This window comes from Monodelphis domestica, chromosome 1, assembly GCF_027887165.1.
Source record: "Monodelphis domestica isolate mMonDom1 chromosome 1, mMonDom1.pri, whole genome shotgun sequence".
NCBI classification, from domain to species: Eukaryota; Metazoa; Chordata; class Mammalia; order Didelphimorphia; family Didelphidae; genus Monodelphis; species Monodelphis domestica.
Genome location: NC_077227.1, coordinates 46,075,040 through 46,093,017, shown reverse-complemented (window position 1 = coordinate 46,093,017; position 17,978 = coordinate 46,075,040). Strand labels below are relative to the sequence as shown.

Here is a 17,978-nt window from a genome sequence, read left to right as displayed (position 1 = left end):
AAGAAAACTTCATCTTAATTCCACAATTCCAATGTCAGTTGACAGTACTTACAAGGACCTGGCCACCTGCTTCAGGTTGTCAGCATTCTGAGGATTGAGAACAGCACAAGACTGAAAGAGTTCTAAAGATTCTTGGATATTCCCTTCAAGACGATATATTAAGGCTAAGAGGAAACAAAACAAAAAGCAAGTAAAACCATGCCCTGGACAGAGCCTGTTAGGTAAAGACTTGAACATAAACCTATTAATATATTTTTCCCTAGGGTATGAAAGCAATCAAGATCCAACTTTAGAAGGGATTGGATGTCAAAATGCCCCTGAAATAAATTATGTTAAATCTGCCTGCAACCCTAAATCCCCAGCTATTTCCCCTTAGCACTCCCCTACAGAACAATTAGCACCATCCACATAAGCACAGTGTAGTGTTTACCAGATGTTCCAACAACAGCACTTTTCCTCCTGGGGGACCTGATGGTTTCAAGAGGGATCTCCAGAATAGGAATTCTTCACTATTTTTTTTATGACCTTGACCCCTTTGGGAATATGGTAAAGCTTAGGGACTTCTCATAATGCTTTCAAATTCACAAAATAAAATACATAGGGCTACAAAGCAAGACAATTTTGCTGAAGTGCAGTTATCAAAATAGTAAAAAAAAAATTTTTAAAGGTAAGTTTTCAAGTCCCAGTTAAAGACTCCTGCTTCAGATCCATGCTGCTCTCTCATTCTAATGTAAAGAGGGTGGGTGATTGTGCTGACACTATTTTTATCCATCTAAAACCAAGAACTTATTTTAGGATAAAATTTTTAGGAGACCTAGAATTGTGAAGATATTATATGTATAGACACACACAGAGATATGTGTGCATACACACGTGCATGCACACACACATACACACTGTGCTCTCAATTGTAAAGATATTTTAGAGAGAGAAATACACACACACACACACACACACACACACACACACACACACACACAAACTGTGCTCTCAACAATCTCTAGTTGCCACACCTTGACCTGCCTTCACAGTTATCTCTGCTCTGGTCTCACTGTTTCTTCCTTTCAAAATCTTGATCCCAACCAGTTCAAGGGGCTAAGGTGGTTTTCTCTCCTATGATCCTGTGCCACTGCGACCTTCTATGCCTCCTAAAACACAGGTCTGACCATGTCACAACTCTGCTTAAGAAGCTTCAGAGGGTCCCTAGTGCTTCTGGAATAAGATATACATTCCTTTGTTTGGAATTTTAAGCCCTGGCTCTAGTCTATTTTTCTAAATTGATTTTATATTTCTCCCTTTCACATTCATCTATATTTGAGCTAAAATGACCTCCTTGCTAATTCTGCACACTATTCTAGCCCTTTCCCCTGCTCCCTTACACAGGTGCTCCCCCCTATTTCTAGCATAATATTCCTCTTCTCTGCTTCTTCCCAGGACATCTGAGATTGAGTCCAAGTGCCATCTCCTATGCATGACCTTTAGCAATGCCCCCAATTGCTAGGACCTTTTCTGATCACCTCCAGTACAACTTGGTATATATCTTCTATTTATTTATTTGGATACATGTTGCTTCCCTCAAGGAGAAGGTCTGTTGCTTCCAACAGGGGTTATTTGATTTTTGCCTTTGTATCTCCAGAACCTAGCTCAGTGGCCAACACACAGAATTTGCTTAATAAATGCTCAGTGAATTGAAACGAATTGAATTACTGACTTAGAAAATCCAGAGTTTTTAAAATTGGGAATATTAGTAGTGCTTTTGCCAAATCTGCCCTAATATACTTTAATGTAACATGCTGGTAATAGCAGAAGAGATCAGTCTTATCAAAATTACCTACTTGGCAGACACTAAATGAAAAAAATATTAATTTATGCACAGAAGTGAGAGTCTTAAGTCCCTGAAAGACCAGTGTGATTCTCTTGCATTAAAGGGTATAGGTCAGCTCAGTGGTTCAAATAGAGCTTCTGATAAATTCTCCTTCAGGAAAACGTTATTCCAGCATCCCAAAGCTCTGCCCCTGGCCTCCATCCTGTGTGGCTTCCCAAGGCACTACTCCTTCCCTCTCTTTTCCCTGGTGGCTGAATCAATACATGACACAACACAGACTTAGACAATAGCTGAAGACTGAAATGGGGCAAACACTGATGGAAGAGAACGTTTCTTTTTGTTCACCTTGCCATTAGTTTCCAAACAACCCAATACATTGAAGCCTTTCCATATTTCTGAAGAGAGAGATAGGAAGAAGGGATTAGGGTCAAGGAAGATTTTTTTTTGGAAGTTCATTTTCAGAATATGGAATTTGAATTTGCTTCTTTCTCTCCCAGAAAAAGAGTGAAAAGAACAATTTGGTTTTTTACCTTGGACATAGATAGCATATTCACATAATCCTTGAGTCTCCTGAAGCTGTTCTTTGATAAGAGCCTAAAAGAAAACCACAATATGAACAGAAGTTCAAAACTGCAGGCAGATGCTAATCATTTATCTGAGAATCATACAACACTAAATTATAATTATAAAGCAATTTATTCAAAGAGGCAGACCAACTCAATCTCATAACTTTTGCACAGTCTGGAAGAAAACAAGATTTTCCTTCAGTTGTTTAAGTAGCTTTTTAAGGCTTATAAAGCCCTTTCCCAACAACCCTGAGAAGTTGGGAGTACAAATATACCCATTTAACAGATCATAAAACTGAGGTTGATGGAGTCAAAATGACATTTCTATGCGTACATTAGATCTAAAGCCAGAATTAAAAGCTAGGCCTTTCTTAATTCCAGGTCCAATTTTCTTTCAACAAACAATGAGTTCTGTTTACTGCAACAGCTCTTTTTAATGCTTTTTATTTATTTATTTATTTATTTTAAACCCTTATCTTCCACCTTAGAATCAATACTACATATTGGTTCCAAGGCAGAAGAATAGTAAGGGCTAGGCAATGGGGATTAAGTGACTTGCCCAGGGTCACACAGCTGGGAAGTGTCTGAGGCCATATTTGAACTTGGAACCTCCTGTCTCTAGACCTGGTTCTCAATCCACTGAGTTACCCAGATGCCCCTTTTTAATGCTTCTTATTTTGTTTTTTAATTTTTCTTAATTTTTTAGAAATTTCAATGGTTACATGATTCCTGTTCTCTACCTCTCTTCCTCCCTCCCCATCCCCAAAACTGACAAGCAATTCCACAGGTTTATACATATCTTATTACTCAAAACCTATTTTTGTATTATTCATATGTGTAATAATCTTTTTAAAACCAAAACTCCAAATCATATACCCATATAACTGAATAAAAAATCATGTTTTCCTTTTGCATTTCTACTTCCATAGTTCTTTCACTAGATGTGGATAGCATTCTTTTTTATAAACTCCATGGGATTGTTCTTGATCATTGCATTGCAGAGTTTCATTCTACAACATTTCACTTTCTATGTGCAGTGTTCTGGTTCTGCTCATTTCACTCTGCATCAGTTCATGGAGGTCTTTTCAGTTCATTTATAAATCAAGCAGTTCATCATTCTTTACAGCACAATAGTATTCCATCACCATCATATGTCACATTTTTTTCAGCCATTCCCCAACTGTTTAATGCTTTTAAAGAAATTAAATATTTCCATAAATATTCAGACACATTAGAATATCTACTGAAATTTTCTAAAATTAAATATTTTTAGAGATTTTAATTATAAATCACAATATGAGAAGTCACTATTACCTGACTATAGCTATCATCAAAATCTATTGTGGTAAAAAAAAAAAGTTAGCATCTTTCACTTATATACTTATATTAAACGGCTTGTGAAACCCTATCCAAGTTAAACTCAGAATGGCTGAATGACTTGAACATAAAGAAGGAAACAATAAGTAAATTAGGTGAACACAGAATAGTATACTTGTCAGATCTTTGGGAAAGGAAAGATTTTAAGACCAAGCAAGAATTAGAAAAAATTACAAAATGCAAAAATAGATAATTTTGATTACATTAAATTAAAAAGGTTTTGAACAAACAAAACCAATGCAGTCAAAATTAGAAGGGAAGCAACGAATTGGGAAACAATCTTTATAACAAAAACCTCTGACAAAGGTCTAATCACTCAAATTTATAAGGAACTAAATCAATTGTACAAAAAAAATCAAGCCATTCCCCAGTTGATAAATGGGCAAGGGACATGAATAGGCAATTTTCAGATAAAGAAATCAAAACTATTAATAAGCACATGAAAAAATGTTCTGAATCTCTTATAATCTGAGAAATGCAAATCAAAACAACTCTGAGGTATCACCTCACACCTAGCAGATTGGCCAACATGACAGCAAAGGAAAGTAATGAATGTTGGAGGGGATGTGGCAAAGTTGGGACATTAATTCATTGCTGGTGTAGTTGTGAATTGATCTAACCATTCTGGAGGGCAATTTGGAACTATGCCCAAAGGGCGACAAAAGAATATCTACCCTTTGAATGAAGCCATAGCACTGCTGGGTCTGTACCCCAAAGAGATAATAAGGAAAAAGACTTGTACAAAAATATTCATAGCTGCGCTCTTTGTGGTGGCAAAAAACTGGAAAATGAGGGGATGCCCTTCAGTTGGGGAATGGCTGAACAAATTGTGGTATATGTTGGTGATGGAATACTATTGTGCTCAAAGGATTAATAAAGTGGAGGAATTCCATGGAGACTGGAACAACCTCCAGGAATTGATGCAGAGTGAGAGGAGCAGAACCAAGAGAACAGTGGATTGAGAGCCAGGCCTAGAGACGGGAGGTCCTAGGTTCAAATCTGGCCTCAGACACTTCTCAGCTATGTGACCCTGGGCAAGTCACTTGACCCCCATTGCCTAGCCCTTACCACTCTTCTGCCTTGGAGCCAATACACAGTATTGACTCTAAGATGGAAGGTAAGGGTTTAAAAAAAAAAAAGAACCAGGAGAACATTGTACACAGAGATGGATACACTGTGGCACATTGAATGTAATGGACTTCTCCATTAGCGGCAATGCAGTGATCCTGAACAACCCAGAGGGATCTATGAGAAAGAGCACTATCCACATCCAGAGGAAGAACTGTGGAAAAGAAACACAGAAGAAAAACAACCACTTGATCACATGGGTCGGTGGGGCTATGCCTGGGAAAGCGGACTCTAAAAGATCACCCTAGTGCAAATACTAATAATAAGGAAATGGGTCTTGATTGATGGCACATGTTAAACCCAGTGGAATTGTGCATCATATATGGGAGGTATAGTGAGGGGAGGGAATGAGCATGAATCTTGTAACCATGGAAAATTATTCAAAATCATTTAATTAAATAAAATTAAAAATTAAAAAATAAAATTCAATAGATAATCCTCAAAAAAAAAATAGGCTTGTGAAGTACTTTACACATATTATCTTGGTGGAGCCTCACAATAGTCCTGCACATAGGTTGTGTTATAATCCCTATTTTACAGGTAAGGAATCTCAAGTTTGGGAAGGAAAGTGACTTGCCCAGGATCACACAGCTAGTGGAATAACTAAAAGCAAAATCTGAAATCAAGTCTTCTCAAACTCCATCAAGAGCTTTCCTTTACATTGTCCTGCCTCTCTCATCACTGTTGGTACAACAATCACCATCTGTCACTCAGGGTCTAAAATTGTACTTGCCATTCATTGCATTAGCCTGCCACAGCTTCCAATACACCAAAGTACGTACTTTATCATGAAGCTGTGGCTTCACTGGGTCCTTAACCTGCAAAATGATCACCAGTTTCCTGATAGGGTTCTAGATTCCTTGCTGCCTATTAGATCCCTTTTATTCTTTGTGTGTTGTCTTCCCTGACAGAGTGTCTGCTCTTTGTGGAATGATCAAATGTAGACTCTGCTACTAATATTCTATTTATGTAAAATATAGTGTAAATATGTGAGTGAATTTATTAAAATCCAATAAAACTTATAATAAAATTTAAAAAAATGCCAAGTGACTTGACTTGTTTTCCCCATTAGAATGTAAAGTCTTTGAGACAGAGACTATCTTTTTGTTTGTATCTGTATCCCTAGCACTTGGTACATAGTAATAAGTGTTTGTAATAACTATTCCTAGCCTGTCTGCCTGCCCTCAAAGAGCAGACACTCTCTCAGGAAAGACAATGCTTATGAAGAATAAAAGAGATCTAAGAGACAGCAGGGAATCTAGAACCATATCAAGAACTTGGAAAAATGAAAGAATGTCACACAGAGGAGAAAAGGAAGAAGCAAAACCAATGAATCCTTGGAAGGAACAAAATACAAGGCTCCCTGTAGGAAAGAAAGCAGGATATTCTGAGGAAGAAACAGCTGCCTGTGTTCCAAGGAATTATTATGTGTATCTATTAGTGCTATTAAATGAGAAATTATCTGGTAAGGACCTCTTCTATTCTGTTGTAGATACTCTTATTGGTTTAAAGGTGTGCTAAAAAAAAAAATTTGGCAGGCTAATCAGTGAGGCCAATGCAAGATATTATGCTCAAGAGGTGAAGTAATTGCAGCTATCTCCACAACTGAAGTCATCAAGAATTCTAACTAATAACCTAAGGAACCAACAGCAGAGAGGGTTAATCTATATAATCCCTAAAGTGTCCACTTAGCATCCCTACTACCGTAGTCCCCATGCTCTGACAAGGCCAGACAAATAGGACTCATGAACTTGCACTCTGGGATCCACTCAGCAATTCACTTGTTGCTGCTATCCAAACCCTGCTCTTACCTCACCATTCTGTGGCAACAATCAAGAGAACTCACTCAGCTCCTCTTCCCAGGATGGGAAGGTAGAGGTACAAGAAGAAAGAAGTTTGTTCTTCCTAAGGTCCTGCTGGAGAACTTGGGAATTGAAGGACCTAAGAAAAAAGTGTTTGTGCCAAGGGGAGGAAGATCCATCAGGACTGAAGGCTAGTCCTGTCCTCCCACCAGAAGTCACAGCATGTGAGAAAGCTAAGGTGCAACTCTCAGGGAATCTGACATCAAAAGGGAAAGTATGAGAAAGTGAGCAATAGGGGATTATGAGAAAAAAAGAATGAAACTAGCAAAAATCTGGGGATTAAGAAAACTTAGTCAAAAACCTTGAACACAAGCAGATAAACCAACAAGAAAGATGGAAATAACAAGGCAGATACCTTACAAGAAATATAAAAAAAGTTCTGAGAAGAGAGGAGGGGAACCATGAAATGTCTATGGAGTAAAAAAATAACGGGCATCAATTAGGAAAAAAAAAAGACAACATCTTCTGTGTCAACTGTTTTCTCTGTAAAATAAAATTCACCACAATGGAATTATGTGCTTCAAACTCAGAGCCATGGCCTTAAATTAAAATACTCAGGTAGATTTGTTATCTCACTGATTCAAGAGTTCCCTCTAGTGATGTGGATGGCCACCCATCCATACTAGCCATCCTGCACATGTATTTTTTAAATATAATTTTTATTTTATTTTTAAAAATATTTTCCCATAGTTACATGCTTCATGTTCTCTCCTTCCCTCTTTCTTCCCCACTCCCAGAGCTGACAAGCAATCACAATGGATTATACATATATTATCGCTCAAAATCTATTTCTACATTATTCATTTTTGTAATGGAGTAAATTTAAAATCAAAACCCCAAATCATATACCCATTTAAACAAGAGATAAATTATATGTTTTCTTCTGCATTTCTTCTCCAACCTTTCTTTCTCATAAGTCCCTCTGTATTGTCCTGGATCATTGCATTGCTATTAGTAGCGAAATCTATTACATTTGATCATCCCACAATGTTTCAGTTACTATGTACAATGTTTTCCTGGTTCTGCTCATTTCACTCCACATCAGTTCATGGAGTCTTTTTAGTTCTTATAGAAATCAAGCAGTTTATTATTCCTCATAGCAAAATAGTATTCCATCACTATCATATTACCACAATTTGTTTGGCCATTCCCCAATCAAGGGACAACTCCTCATTTTCCAATTTTTTGCCACCACAAAAAACACAGCTATAAATGTTTTTGTACAAACAAGTTCATCCCCATTTTTTTTTATCTCTTTGGGATAGAAACCCAGGAATGGTATTGCTGGATCAAAGAGCATGTGTTCTTTTGAAATCCTTTGGGCATAATTCCAAACTGCCTTCCAGAATGGTTGGATCAATTCACAACTCCACCAGCAATGCATTAGTGTCCCAATTTTGCCACATCCCTTCCAACATTCATTATTTTCCTTTACTGTCATATTCTGCCCATGTCTTCTTGAAAGTTTACCACAGCAATTTCACCCAACAGGCCTCTCTCCATATGTTGTACAAGTCACCTCTCACTCTCCCCATATGACCAGAATACGTTCTCTAATCACATGATCTTCATGACATGTTTTGTTCTTGTTCTTCCTTGGAGGTTTTCATAAGTCACATGACACAGCCTGCATACTGTCCACCTTGCACCTTTCCATTGTCCTGACTGAATGACTGATTGGGTTATGCTCATCTTTAACCCTTCAAAGGTTATGCTGTTCTAGATAAAATGGAAGTATTTGCAGTTGAATATTTGCTCACCAAAGGCTCTTCTGACCTACCCAACAAATTAATTAATTTACATTAGTTTAACTTCTGGATGAACTTATTAAATTGGTATTTGGATTATCTCATTTTTAAGACAATATAGAAAATGTTGAATGCCAATATATGATTTGTTTATGCTAAAAATGTCTATTTTTTAAGACCAAGAATTTCGTTAAGTCCATATTTTATCTTTGACCCTGCATAAGATATCTACTTAATGGTTTAGTGGAAAAATGAGTAGGATTCGTTATCTGTCACTTTAGGTCTCTTAAGGTCTCTATTCTGGGCTACTTTCCTCTTGAAGGAGTCCTCTCTAAATAAGTGAAGATCTGGAGCTCATGTGACCCTTAAATTAAAATAAATCCCTCAAAAGAAATTTTTGGCTTTGCCTTTGGGTACTCCTGGGAAGCTATTTCTCCTATCCTTTCCTGGACCAAGACCTGCTGGAATAAGAACTCAGGATGTGATGAAGACATTAAAAAGAATCTCTTCATATAATGCCCTAGTACTACCAAATCTCAAACTATACTATAAAGCAATAATTGTCAAAAAAATCTGGTACTGGCTAAGAACTAGAATAGTGGATCAATGGAATAGATTAGGGGAAAATGACCTTAGCAATTCAGTGTTTGATAAACCCAAAGATCCTAGATTTTGAGATAAGAACTCACTATTAAACAAAAATTGCTAGAAAAACTGGAAAACAGTATAGCAGAAATCAGGTACAGATCAAAATCTCCCACTCTATACCAAGATAAGATCAAAAAGGATATACGATTTAGACATAAGGTTTAAATAGAAATATAAATTAGGGGAACATAGAATAGTTTACCTGTCCCACCTATGGAAAAGGGAAGAATTTATAAACAAGCAAGACAGAACATTACAAGATATAATATTTTATATAAAATATATAATATAATATAATACAAGAATAATTTTTACTATATTACATTTAAAAGGTTTTGTACAAACAAAACCAATGTAACCAAGATTAGAAGGGGAAACAACAAAATGGGAAAAAAATTTTATAACAAATTTTTCTAACAAAGGTCTCATTTCTCAAATATATAGAGAATCACATCAAATTTATAAGAATGCAAGCCATTCCCCAATTAACAAATGGTCAAAGGTTACGAACAAGTAGTTTTGATATGAAGAAATCAAAGCTATCATATGATTTTCAATCATATGAAAAAATGTTCTAAATCATTCTTGATCAGAGAAATATAAATTAAAACAACTGGCCAATCTGACAGTAAAGGAAAGTGATGAATATTGGAGGGGATGTGGGAAAAATTGGGACATTCATGCATTGCTGGTGGAGTTGTAAACTGATCCAACCATTCTAGAGAGTAATTGGGAACTATATCCAAAGGGCTATAAAACTGTGCATAACCTTTGATCCATTAATTCTGCTACTAGGTCTGTATCTCAAAGAGATCAAAAAAGGAGGAAAGGAACTATTTGTACAAAAATATTTATAGCAGCTATTTTTGGGGTGGTAAAGAAATAGAAATTGAAGGGATGTTCATCAATTGGGGAATGGCTAAACAAATTATGGTATATTTGGTGATGGAATACTATTTGCTATAAGAAAGGATAAGTAGGATGATTTCAGAAAAAGCTGGAAAGGCCTACATGAACTGATGCAGAGTGAAATAAGCAGAACCAGGAGAACATTGTACACAGTAACAGCAATATTGTGGAAAAATCAACTGTGAAAGATTTAGCTACTCTCAGCAATACAATGATCCAGAACAATTCTGAGAGATTTATGACAAAGAATGCTATCTATCTCCAGAGAAAGAAGTGTTGGGAGTCAGATGCAGATCAAAGCATAGTATCTTTCACATTTATTTTGGAGTTTTGTTTTATATGAATATTCTCTTATGACAATGATGAATATGGAAGTATGTTTTATATGATAATACATGTATAACCCAGATCAAATTGCTTACCAATTCTGGGAAGGGGGAGGAAAAGAAGGAAGGGAGACAATTTGAATCATATGATTTAATAAGACTTGTGTAGAAAATTGTTATTACATATAGTTGGTAAATTAAAATATTTTTACCAAAATTTTTTTTCAATAAATATTTTACTTGGGGGAAAAAAGAATCTTTTCAAAAAGTAGGTGGGAGGAGGGAGGTATGGCACCCTGCAAGACATTGGGTTTCTCTAGACATCTAAAATATTCAGCACTAAAGAAGACTGAGTTTTAAAAACTATCATTTGAGTACTAAAGAAATGTCAAGAAGACAACCTTGCTCTTCAGAACAGCCCAGGAGAGCCAACTCAACAAAGTTTCTAGAGAACAAAGAAGGGGTCCCAAGTTGTTCTCCTAAGAGGCTGGTATTTTAAGGGACATTTTTGACTTAGGGTCATTACATAATCACAACTTGTTACATTACAAGAAATCATTTGGTGTTTTTGGTATAGCCTTATGAGAAATGGAGAAGTGTTTTTTCAACTTTCTCTCCTCTGATTCATATCACAAGAAAAAGTCCTAAATATATCCTAGTCTGAGATTTGGGGACTTTCAGGAGTGGTCAGTTGTCATTCCATCTTTGTTCACTAATGAATGGAGAAAGGGTCTTTTAAAATAATTTATAACACCAAAATCTCTCTGCCTTTAATTTTTTGACAATATCTCAAGGTAATATTTTACCTTGCATGCTGCATAGTCTTTGCGGATGTAATGAAGATGTATCAACCAATTCTGCTTCTCCAAGACAGGAAACTCTGGGGCTGATGGAACATTTTGCCAAAACAAAAAGAAAAAAGAATTTACTGTCAGACATTATCTTCTGATATCATCTTTAGAGTAAATACTAACTTACAAAGAATATTTTATCAAATTAATATTTTTATTATTGGTATTAAAAAAAGAATGTTACCTCAAGTACTAAAATCTTTAAAAGAGATATAGAAAAAAACTTGAAGTGAAAAATTTATTCAAAGTTCGGAATCTCCACTTTAATGCATACACAAAATCTCTGTTTTTTCTTCACTCCTGATAACTTAGAGCATCTGAATTTCCCAAATGATGACTTGGCCTGAAGAAATCAGGGTGTCCCCTCCACCCTTTTCCTTCCCAATGAATGTAAGATTAGAGGAAAGCATCATACACAGGAATAAATTTTAGGAAACCTACCATCATCATTTATATGATGTAGTTAATGTCACATTTGGACAGTGTGGGGAAGTTGTGAATAATTTAAAGTGATTTGGAAACTGGGCTGAATTATGAAATAATATCCAAATGTAAGATAATGAGAAGTCAGCCATAGGCAAATCTGTCTGATGCTTTGCAAAAAGGAAAAAGATATGTTACTTCAAGGTATGCAGTAATCACAAAATGATTGTCCTTGGATGTGTTTGGTCAATATATGTGTTTGGTTTCAAATATTGGTGCGAATTCACTAAGACTTGAGACAATGTCTTGCCATCCAAGACTCTTGGCTCCAAAACCCTTGATGGTACCATAGCAATTAATCTCAACTTCCATGTCAGCCTAGTGACAGAGAGGAACCAGAAGGAAGCCAGAACCAAAGATTACTAGGAGGCAGAGCACAAATCCAAAAGCAATACTGCTTACTTTTTTTTTCTACAAGGAAAAGGGATATTATAACAAAAGAGGCTATTTAAGATTCACAACTATAAGAAGGAATTACATCAGCATCCTGGGACCAAGAACCATTCGACATGTTCTGGTTCTCTCAGTGGGAAGAAAATGCTATCATGGCAAATGGCACATTACAACCTCTTCCTCCACGAGAGTGAGCTAGGTAGATAACCGTGCTTTCCCCAAGGCTATGCCAGTAGAAGTCAAGTTCTGCCAAGCCTTCTAAAAACGAAAATTTTTAAGGCACCTGAAGATTCCCGGATTAGATATTAGAAAGATGGGCACAAGATGATGAATTTTTCAGCCATTGCTACCCATAAGACAAATTAGTATTGCAATCTCTGTGAGGGACAGAAATATCTACACATGGTAAAATATTGGCTCCTTGTAAATATTCATTTTTTTCCCTCCTCCTACCAACTCCCTCATTTTCATTAATGGCACCACCATTCTCCCAGCTAAGATTAGAGTTATCACTGATTTTTCCCACCCATTCCTTCATTACACCCATCTCATATACAAGTCTTCTCCCTTCCTTTGTAGTAAATATTTGCTGAATTGAATTCCTCCCATTGGAGTTAAAGTCAAAGCTGTGTAAAACTCCAAAATAATAAATCGTAAAAGAGCATGCCACAGTGATCAGATCATGTGGCTACTTTAAGCCAAATCACAATTCCTCTTGCCTCCACTTTCCCATTTGTCAAACAAGGCAAATTCTGCCACTGACTAACCATGGGAAAAAAAATGGGAAAGATGTGAAAAAAACGTTTTCTGGGTTTTACACAACATCAAGAGGAGGGAAAGGACTTACTATTTCCATATTTATACAAACTAATAAATTAAACTTTCAGGTAAAATGTGGCCTTCCTGAGGAGTCTAACACAAATTTTTCACCTTAGAAGGTATTTAGCTTTAAGGTCCCAGTTAAAAGAGATAAGACACTTTCCAGATGTTAACACTAGGAGTCACTAGACCCATTGTAGAATGGCAACGTGTCAAAGTAAATGACAAAATAATTTTTCAATTTTATCATAGATTTTGGTATTTTAATGTAAATAAACCTCTCAAATGTATAACTCTTCTGGGAAATTTTCAAAGATAAGGGGATTCTATAAGTCTTGGGCATTCCATTAAATGATGGGGCAAATTAAAAACTAATGAATGATGCCCCCAAAACAGATTTTACTCATTGAATAAAAAACTGTTTTTCCACTATTTACGACAACAGTCATGGCAATTTACCTCATCCATCTCTGCAATTAGAGTCACTAGTACTTCTTTCACAGGCAATTATCTCTAAAAGCCTTAAACATTTTAAGAATTAATTATTTATAAGATCCTTGGAAAATGGTAGGCATCTAACTTCATATATCTTAAACATTTGAAGAGAAATCACCAATGCCAAAGTCTTCATTTTTGCGAATGAGAAAATGTAAAATTGGGTGGGGAAAAAGTGACTTGTCCAAAGCTTGTATGTGGCAGATGCCTAAGATTTGAACTCGGGTCTTCTGACTCTACCCCTCCTGGATAATCCCTTTGTCATGGTTGAGGGGCTTGTGTAGCTCAATGAAATTATGAACTATGCTGTGCAGGGTTACCTAAGATGGATTTATTATAGTGAAGAGTTCATGACAAAAGGTGTTCCACTAGATAAGAAAACGACAAAGCACTTCAATATCTTTGGCAAGAAATCCCAATAGAGTACTGAAATGATTTTTTTTAAGTCATTGGAAGATGAGTCTCTCAGGTAAGGAGGTATCCAACCTGCACTGGGGAAGAAAAGAGGACAACTACAAGTAATTCCAGTAATAATGAAGTGGGTGGGACAAAGGTGAAAGGAAGTTTAGTTGATGCATCTGGTAACAAAAAGAAAGTCCAACACTGCAAAGATCAATATTGCATAGGGACAAGGAATGTAAAATCTATGAACCAAGGTAAGCTGGATATGGTCAAACAGGATATGGAAAGATTAAATAACATCTTGGGTAAAGGTGAACTTAAGTGGATATAAATGGGTAAATTTAATACAGGTGATCACTACATACACTACTTTAGACAAGAATCCCTCAGAAGATATGAAGTGGCCCTTATAGTCAATTAAAGGTTGGGAAAAGCAGTACTGGGGTATAATCTCAAAAATGACAAAATATTATCTGTTCAAATCCAAGGCAAACCATTCAACATCATAGTAAACAAGTGTATGCTCCAACCACTGATGCTAAAGAGGCCAAAGTTGCTTAGTTCTATATAGACCTATAATATCTTTTTTTTTAAAAAAAAAAACGTTAACGTCTGTCTTAGAATGAATACTAAGGCAAAAGAAAAAGGAGTAAGGACTAAGCATCTGAGGTTAAGTGATTTACCCAGGGCCAGATAGCTAGGAAGTGGCTGAAGCTACATTTGAACCCAGAACTTCCCATCTTCAGGCCTGACTATCCACTGAGCTGCTTAGCTGCCCCAGACCAACAACATTTTCTAGAAATAACATAAAAAAGATGTCATGGAATCATAGGAGATTGGAATACTAAAGTAGGAAATAATTGAAATAGCAGGCAAGTTTGATGTTGGAGTTACAAAAGTATGCAGGGAAAAAAATCTGTCAAGATAACTTCCTGGTCATAGCAACATATAAAAAAAATTCAACAACCCAAAAGCTGTATCTACACATGGACATCACCAGATGATCAATATCAAAATGAGATAGATTTTATACATTGCAGTCAAAAGTGAAGCTCTATATGGTTAGTTGAAACAAGACCCAGGGTAGCAGCAGGGTGTACTTGGTGGCTCAATGGATAGAGAGCTAGGCCTAGAGATGAGAGGTCTTGGGTTCAAATTTGGCCTCAGCCACTACCTAGCTGTGTGACCCCAGGTAAGTCACTTAAGCCAACTGCCTAGCTCTTATCACTATTCTGCGGGGGAACCAGTACTTAATATTGATTCTAAGATGAAAAGTAAGAGCTTAAAAAGAAAAAACACAGGGCAGCTGGGCAGGTCAGTGGTTTGAGAGCCAGGCCTAGAGATGGAAGTCTTGGGTTCAAATCTTTTTTTTTTTAAACCCTTACCTTCAGTCTTGGAGTCAATACTGTGTCTTGGCTCCAAGGCAGAAGAGTGGTAAGGGCTAGGCAATGGGGGTCAAGTGACTTGCCCAGGGTCACACAGCTAGGAAGTGGCTGAGGGCGTATTTGAACCTAGGACCTCCCATCTCTAGGACTGGTTCTCAATCCACTGAGCTACCCAGCTGCCCCCTTCATTGACAATATTAAAGCCTTTGACTGTGGATCACAACAAAATGTGGCAAGTCCTCAAAGATACAAGTGTACTAGATTATCTTATTTATCACCTGAAGAACTTGTATGCAGGCCAAGAAGCAATACTTGAAACTAAACACGTTTGGAACAACTGATTGGTTTAAGATTATCAAAGGAATACTATAAGGCTTTATGTTGTCCTCTCGTTTAACTTATATGTAGAATATATCATGATAAATGTCAAGCTCAATGAATCAAAAGTTAGAATTAAGGTTGGTGGGAGAAATATCAACAATCTTAGATATGCAGACAATATCACTCTGATGGCAGAAAGTGAAGAACTGAGAAATTTCTTGATGAGGGTAAAGGAGTTGAATGTGAAAGGGGGCTTGAAGCTTAACATTAAAAAAACAAGAAAATCTTGGTAACTGGTAACTGGTCCCATTACTTTCTGGCAAACAGAGGGAGAAGAAAATGGAAACAATGTTTTATTTTAAATATTTTTAAAATATTTTATATTCTTTGGCTCAAAGATCACTGTAGATGGGGCCTGCCGCCATGAAATTAACTCTTGCTTATTGGAAGGAAAATTATGGCAAATCTTGACAGTATACTAAAAAGCAGAGACATACCTTGTCAACAAAGGTCCATATATTCAAAACTATGGCTTTCTAAGTAGCAATGTCTGGCTGTGAGAGTTGGACTATAAAGAAATCTGAGCACCAGAGAATCAACATTTTTGAAATGTTATTGAAGAAGATTTTTGAGAGTACCATGAAAAGCAAAGAAATCAAATAAGTCAATAAATACTTTAAAGACATTACCTCAGACTACTCACTGGAAGATCAGATATTGAAGCTGAAGCTTAAATTCTTTGGCCACATAATGAGAGTACAGGACCCATTGGAAAAAATTGAAGGCAAAAGGAAAAGGGGACAGCAGAGGATGCAATGGATAAATGTTGTCATGGGAGAAATGAACATGAGCTTGGACTAACTTCAGGAGACAGCAGAAGACAGGAGGGCCTGGTATGCTATGGTCCAGGGACTCAGTAAGAGTTGGGCACAACTGAGTAACTATTCAACTTCTGACTCCAAATCCATTATACCATAACTGTAAATAAAGACATCATTAGGGTATAGCCAAACAGAACAACCGCCCCAATGCTTACAATCCATGAAGCTCTAAGAGAAAAGATAGTAAACAGCCTCTAGTGCTAAAAAAGGATCCAAGACATTAATGTACAATTAGCAACAAACTGCCAAATTCACTCTGCTTTCACCGTCAGTGAGGTAGATGAGAAGAAACTGAAGGTGGTTACTAACAGTGACATCCCATTCCTTCCACCAAACATAGTTCTCAAACAAAATTGTCCTTGGCAATAATTTTAAGCAAATTTTACCTGTATATAAATGCTGTAATAGACTTGAGATGGGAGTTCCCAATAGAATTCACCTACACCAGCTTCTCTACATCTTCAGAGTTCTAGAGTAAAACCTTGATTCACTAGATGCTCAGGGACAGATCACAGACTCTACAGGTTTGAAAAATAAACCTCCCAGGATACATCTAGCCCATACATTCCCTCTACAAGGAATGATCCTACCTCTCCAGTGAAGGAAGAGCCTATGAACTCCCAAGCCAGCCTCTTTGCAACACCTCCAATTCTTAGCAAGGTTTTCCTTAAATTAAGATAAAGTTTGCCCCTTTAGCCTGTCTTTCACGCGACAATTTCAAATAGCCTTCAAGGCAGCCTTCTCTACTGTTTCAGATCACAGCCATGCTATTTTACTTCAACTCCCGCTTGCAAATGAGCAAGGCAGCTAAGTGGTGCAGAGGACAGAAGTCAGAATTAAAGTCAGGAAGGCCTGAGTTCAAATTCGACCTCAGATACTTAGTAACTGTGTGACCCCATGGCACATTACTTAACACTGTTTGTCTCAGTTCCTTATCTATAAAATCAACTGGAGAAGGAAATGGCAAACAACCCCTGGATCTTTGCTAAGAAAATTCCAAATGGGGTAAGAGCAGACCATAGCTAAAATGAATGAACAATAACATTCCTACAAATAGGGCCTGCTATTTATATTTCTTAATGGGTACTAAAAAATTATTTGTAATATCCCCCCCCCTATTAAAAAAAAAAGGTAGCTTGGGGATTTTTTTCCTACATAGGTAGTCCCCTAGACTTTCTCTTCTTTAGATTAAAATTTCAACATTCCTTCAACCAACTGTCTCTGATGGTCTTTGCTCCTCTTGCCATCTGGTCACCCTCATCTAGAAGTGTTCCATTCTTCCTAAATTGTGGTACCTAGTACTAATGCTCTCAATATCAGGATAGAGTACAGTTAGGACCATTATCTCTCAGTTCTGGATGATATACCAGGGAACAATCTCTCTCAATCCAGTCTAAAACAGTATTGAGATGCAGCCATGTAGTCAGGAAAACCCAAGTTCAAGTCCTGTCATAGCCATTGCTGGAAGACCACAAGTAAGCCACTAAACTTCTCACTTAATTTAGAGTGTCCTAGGCAGCCGTATAAGACAAAGTTCAAAAGCAGATGAGCCAGTGCAA

General features: G+C 36.8%; 1 protein-coding gene across 7 annotated transcripts in view; it reads right to left on the bottom strand.

Annotated features, from left to right (window-relative positions):
• BBS4 (Bardet-Biedl syndrome 4) overlaps positions 1–17,978 on the bottom strand; it is an 82,003-nt gene that overhangs the window by 26,773 nt on the left and 37,252 nt on the right. For all 7 annotated transcript variants that reach the window (XM_007478117.2, XM_056798287.1, XM_056798294.1 and 4 more), the window contains 3 exons: positions 11,196–11,275; positions 2,356–2,419; positions 53–164 (listed from right to left, as the gene is read on the bottom strand). In XM_007478117.2, coding sequence (XP_007478179.1) covers positions 53–164; positions 2,356–2,419; positions 11,196–11,275 — 256 coding nt within the window. The remainder of the gene's footprint in view (positions 1–52; positions 165–2,355; positions 2,420–11,195; positions 11,276–17,978) is intronic.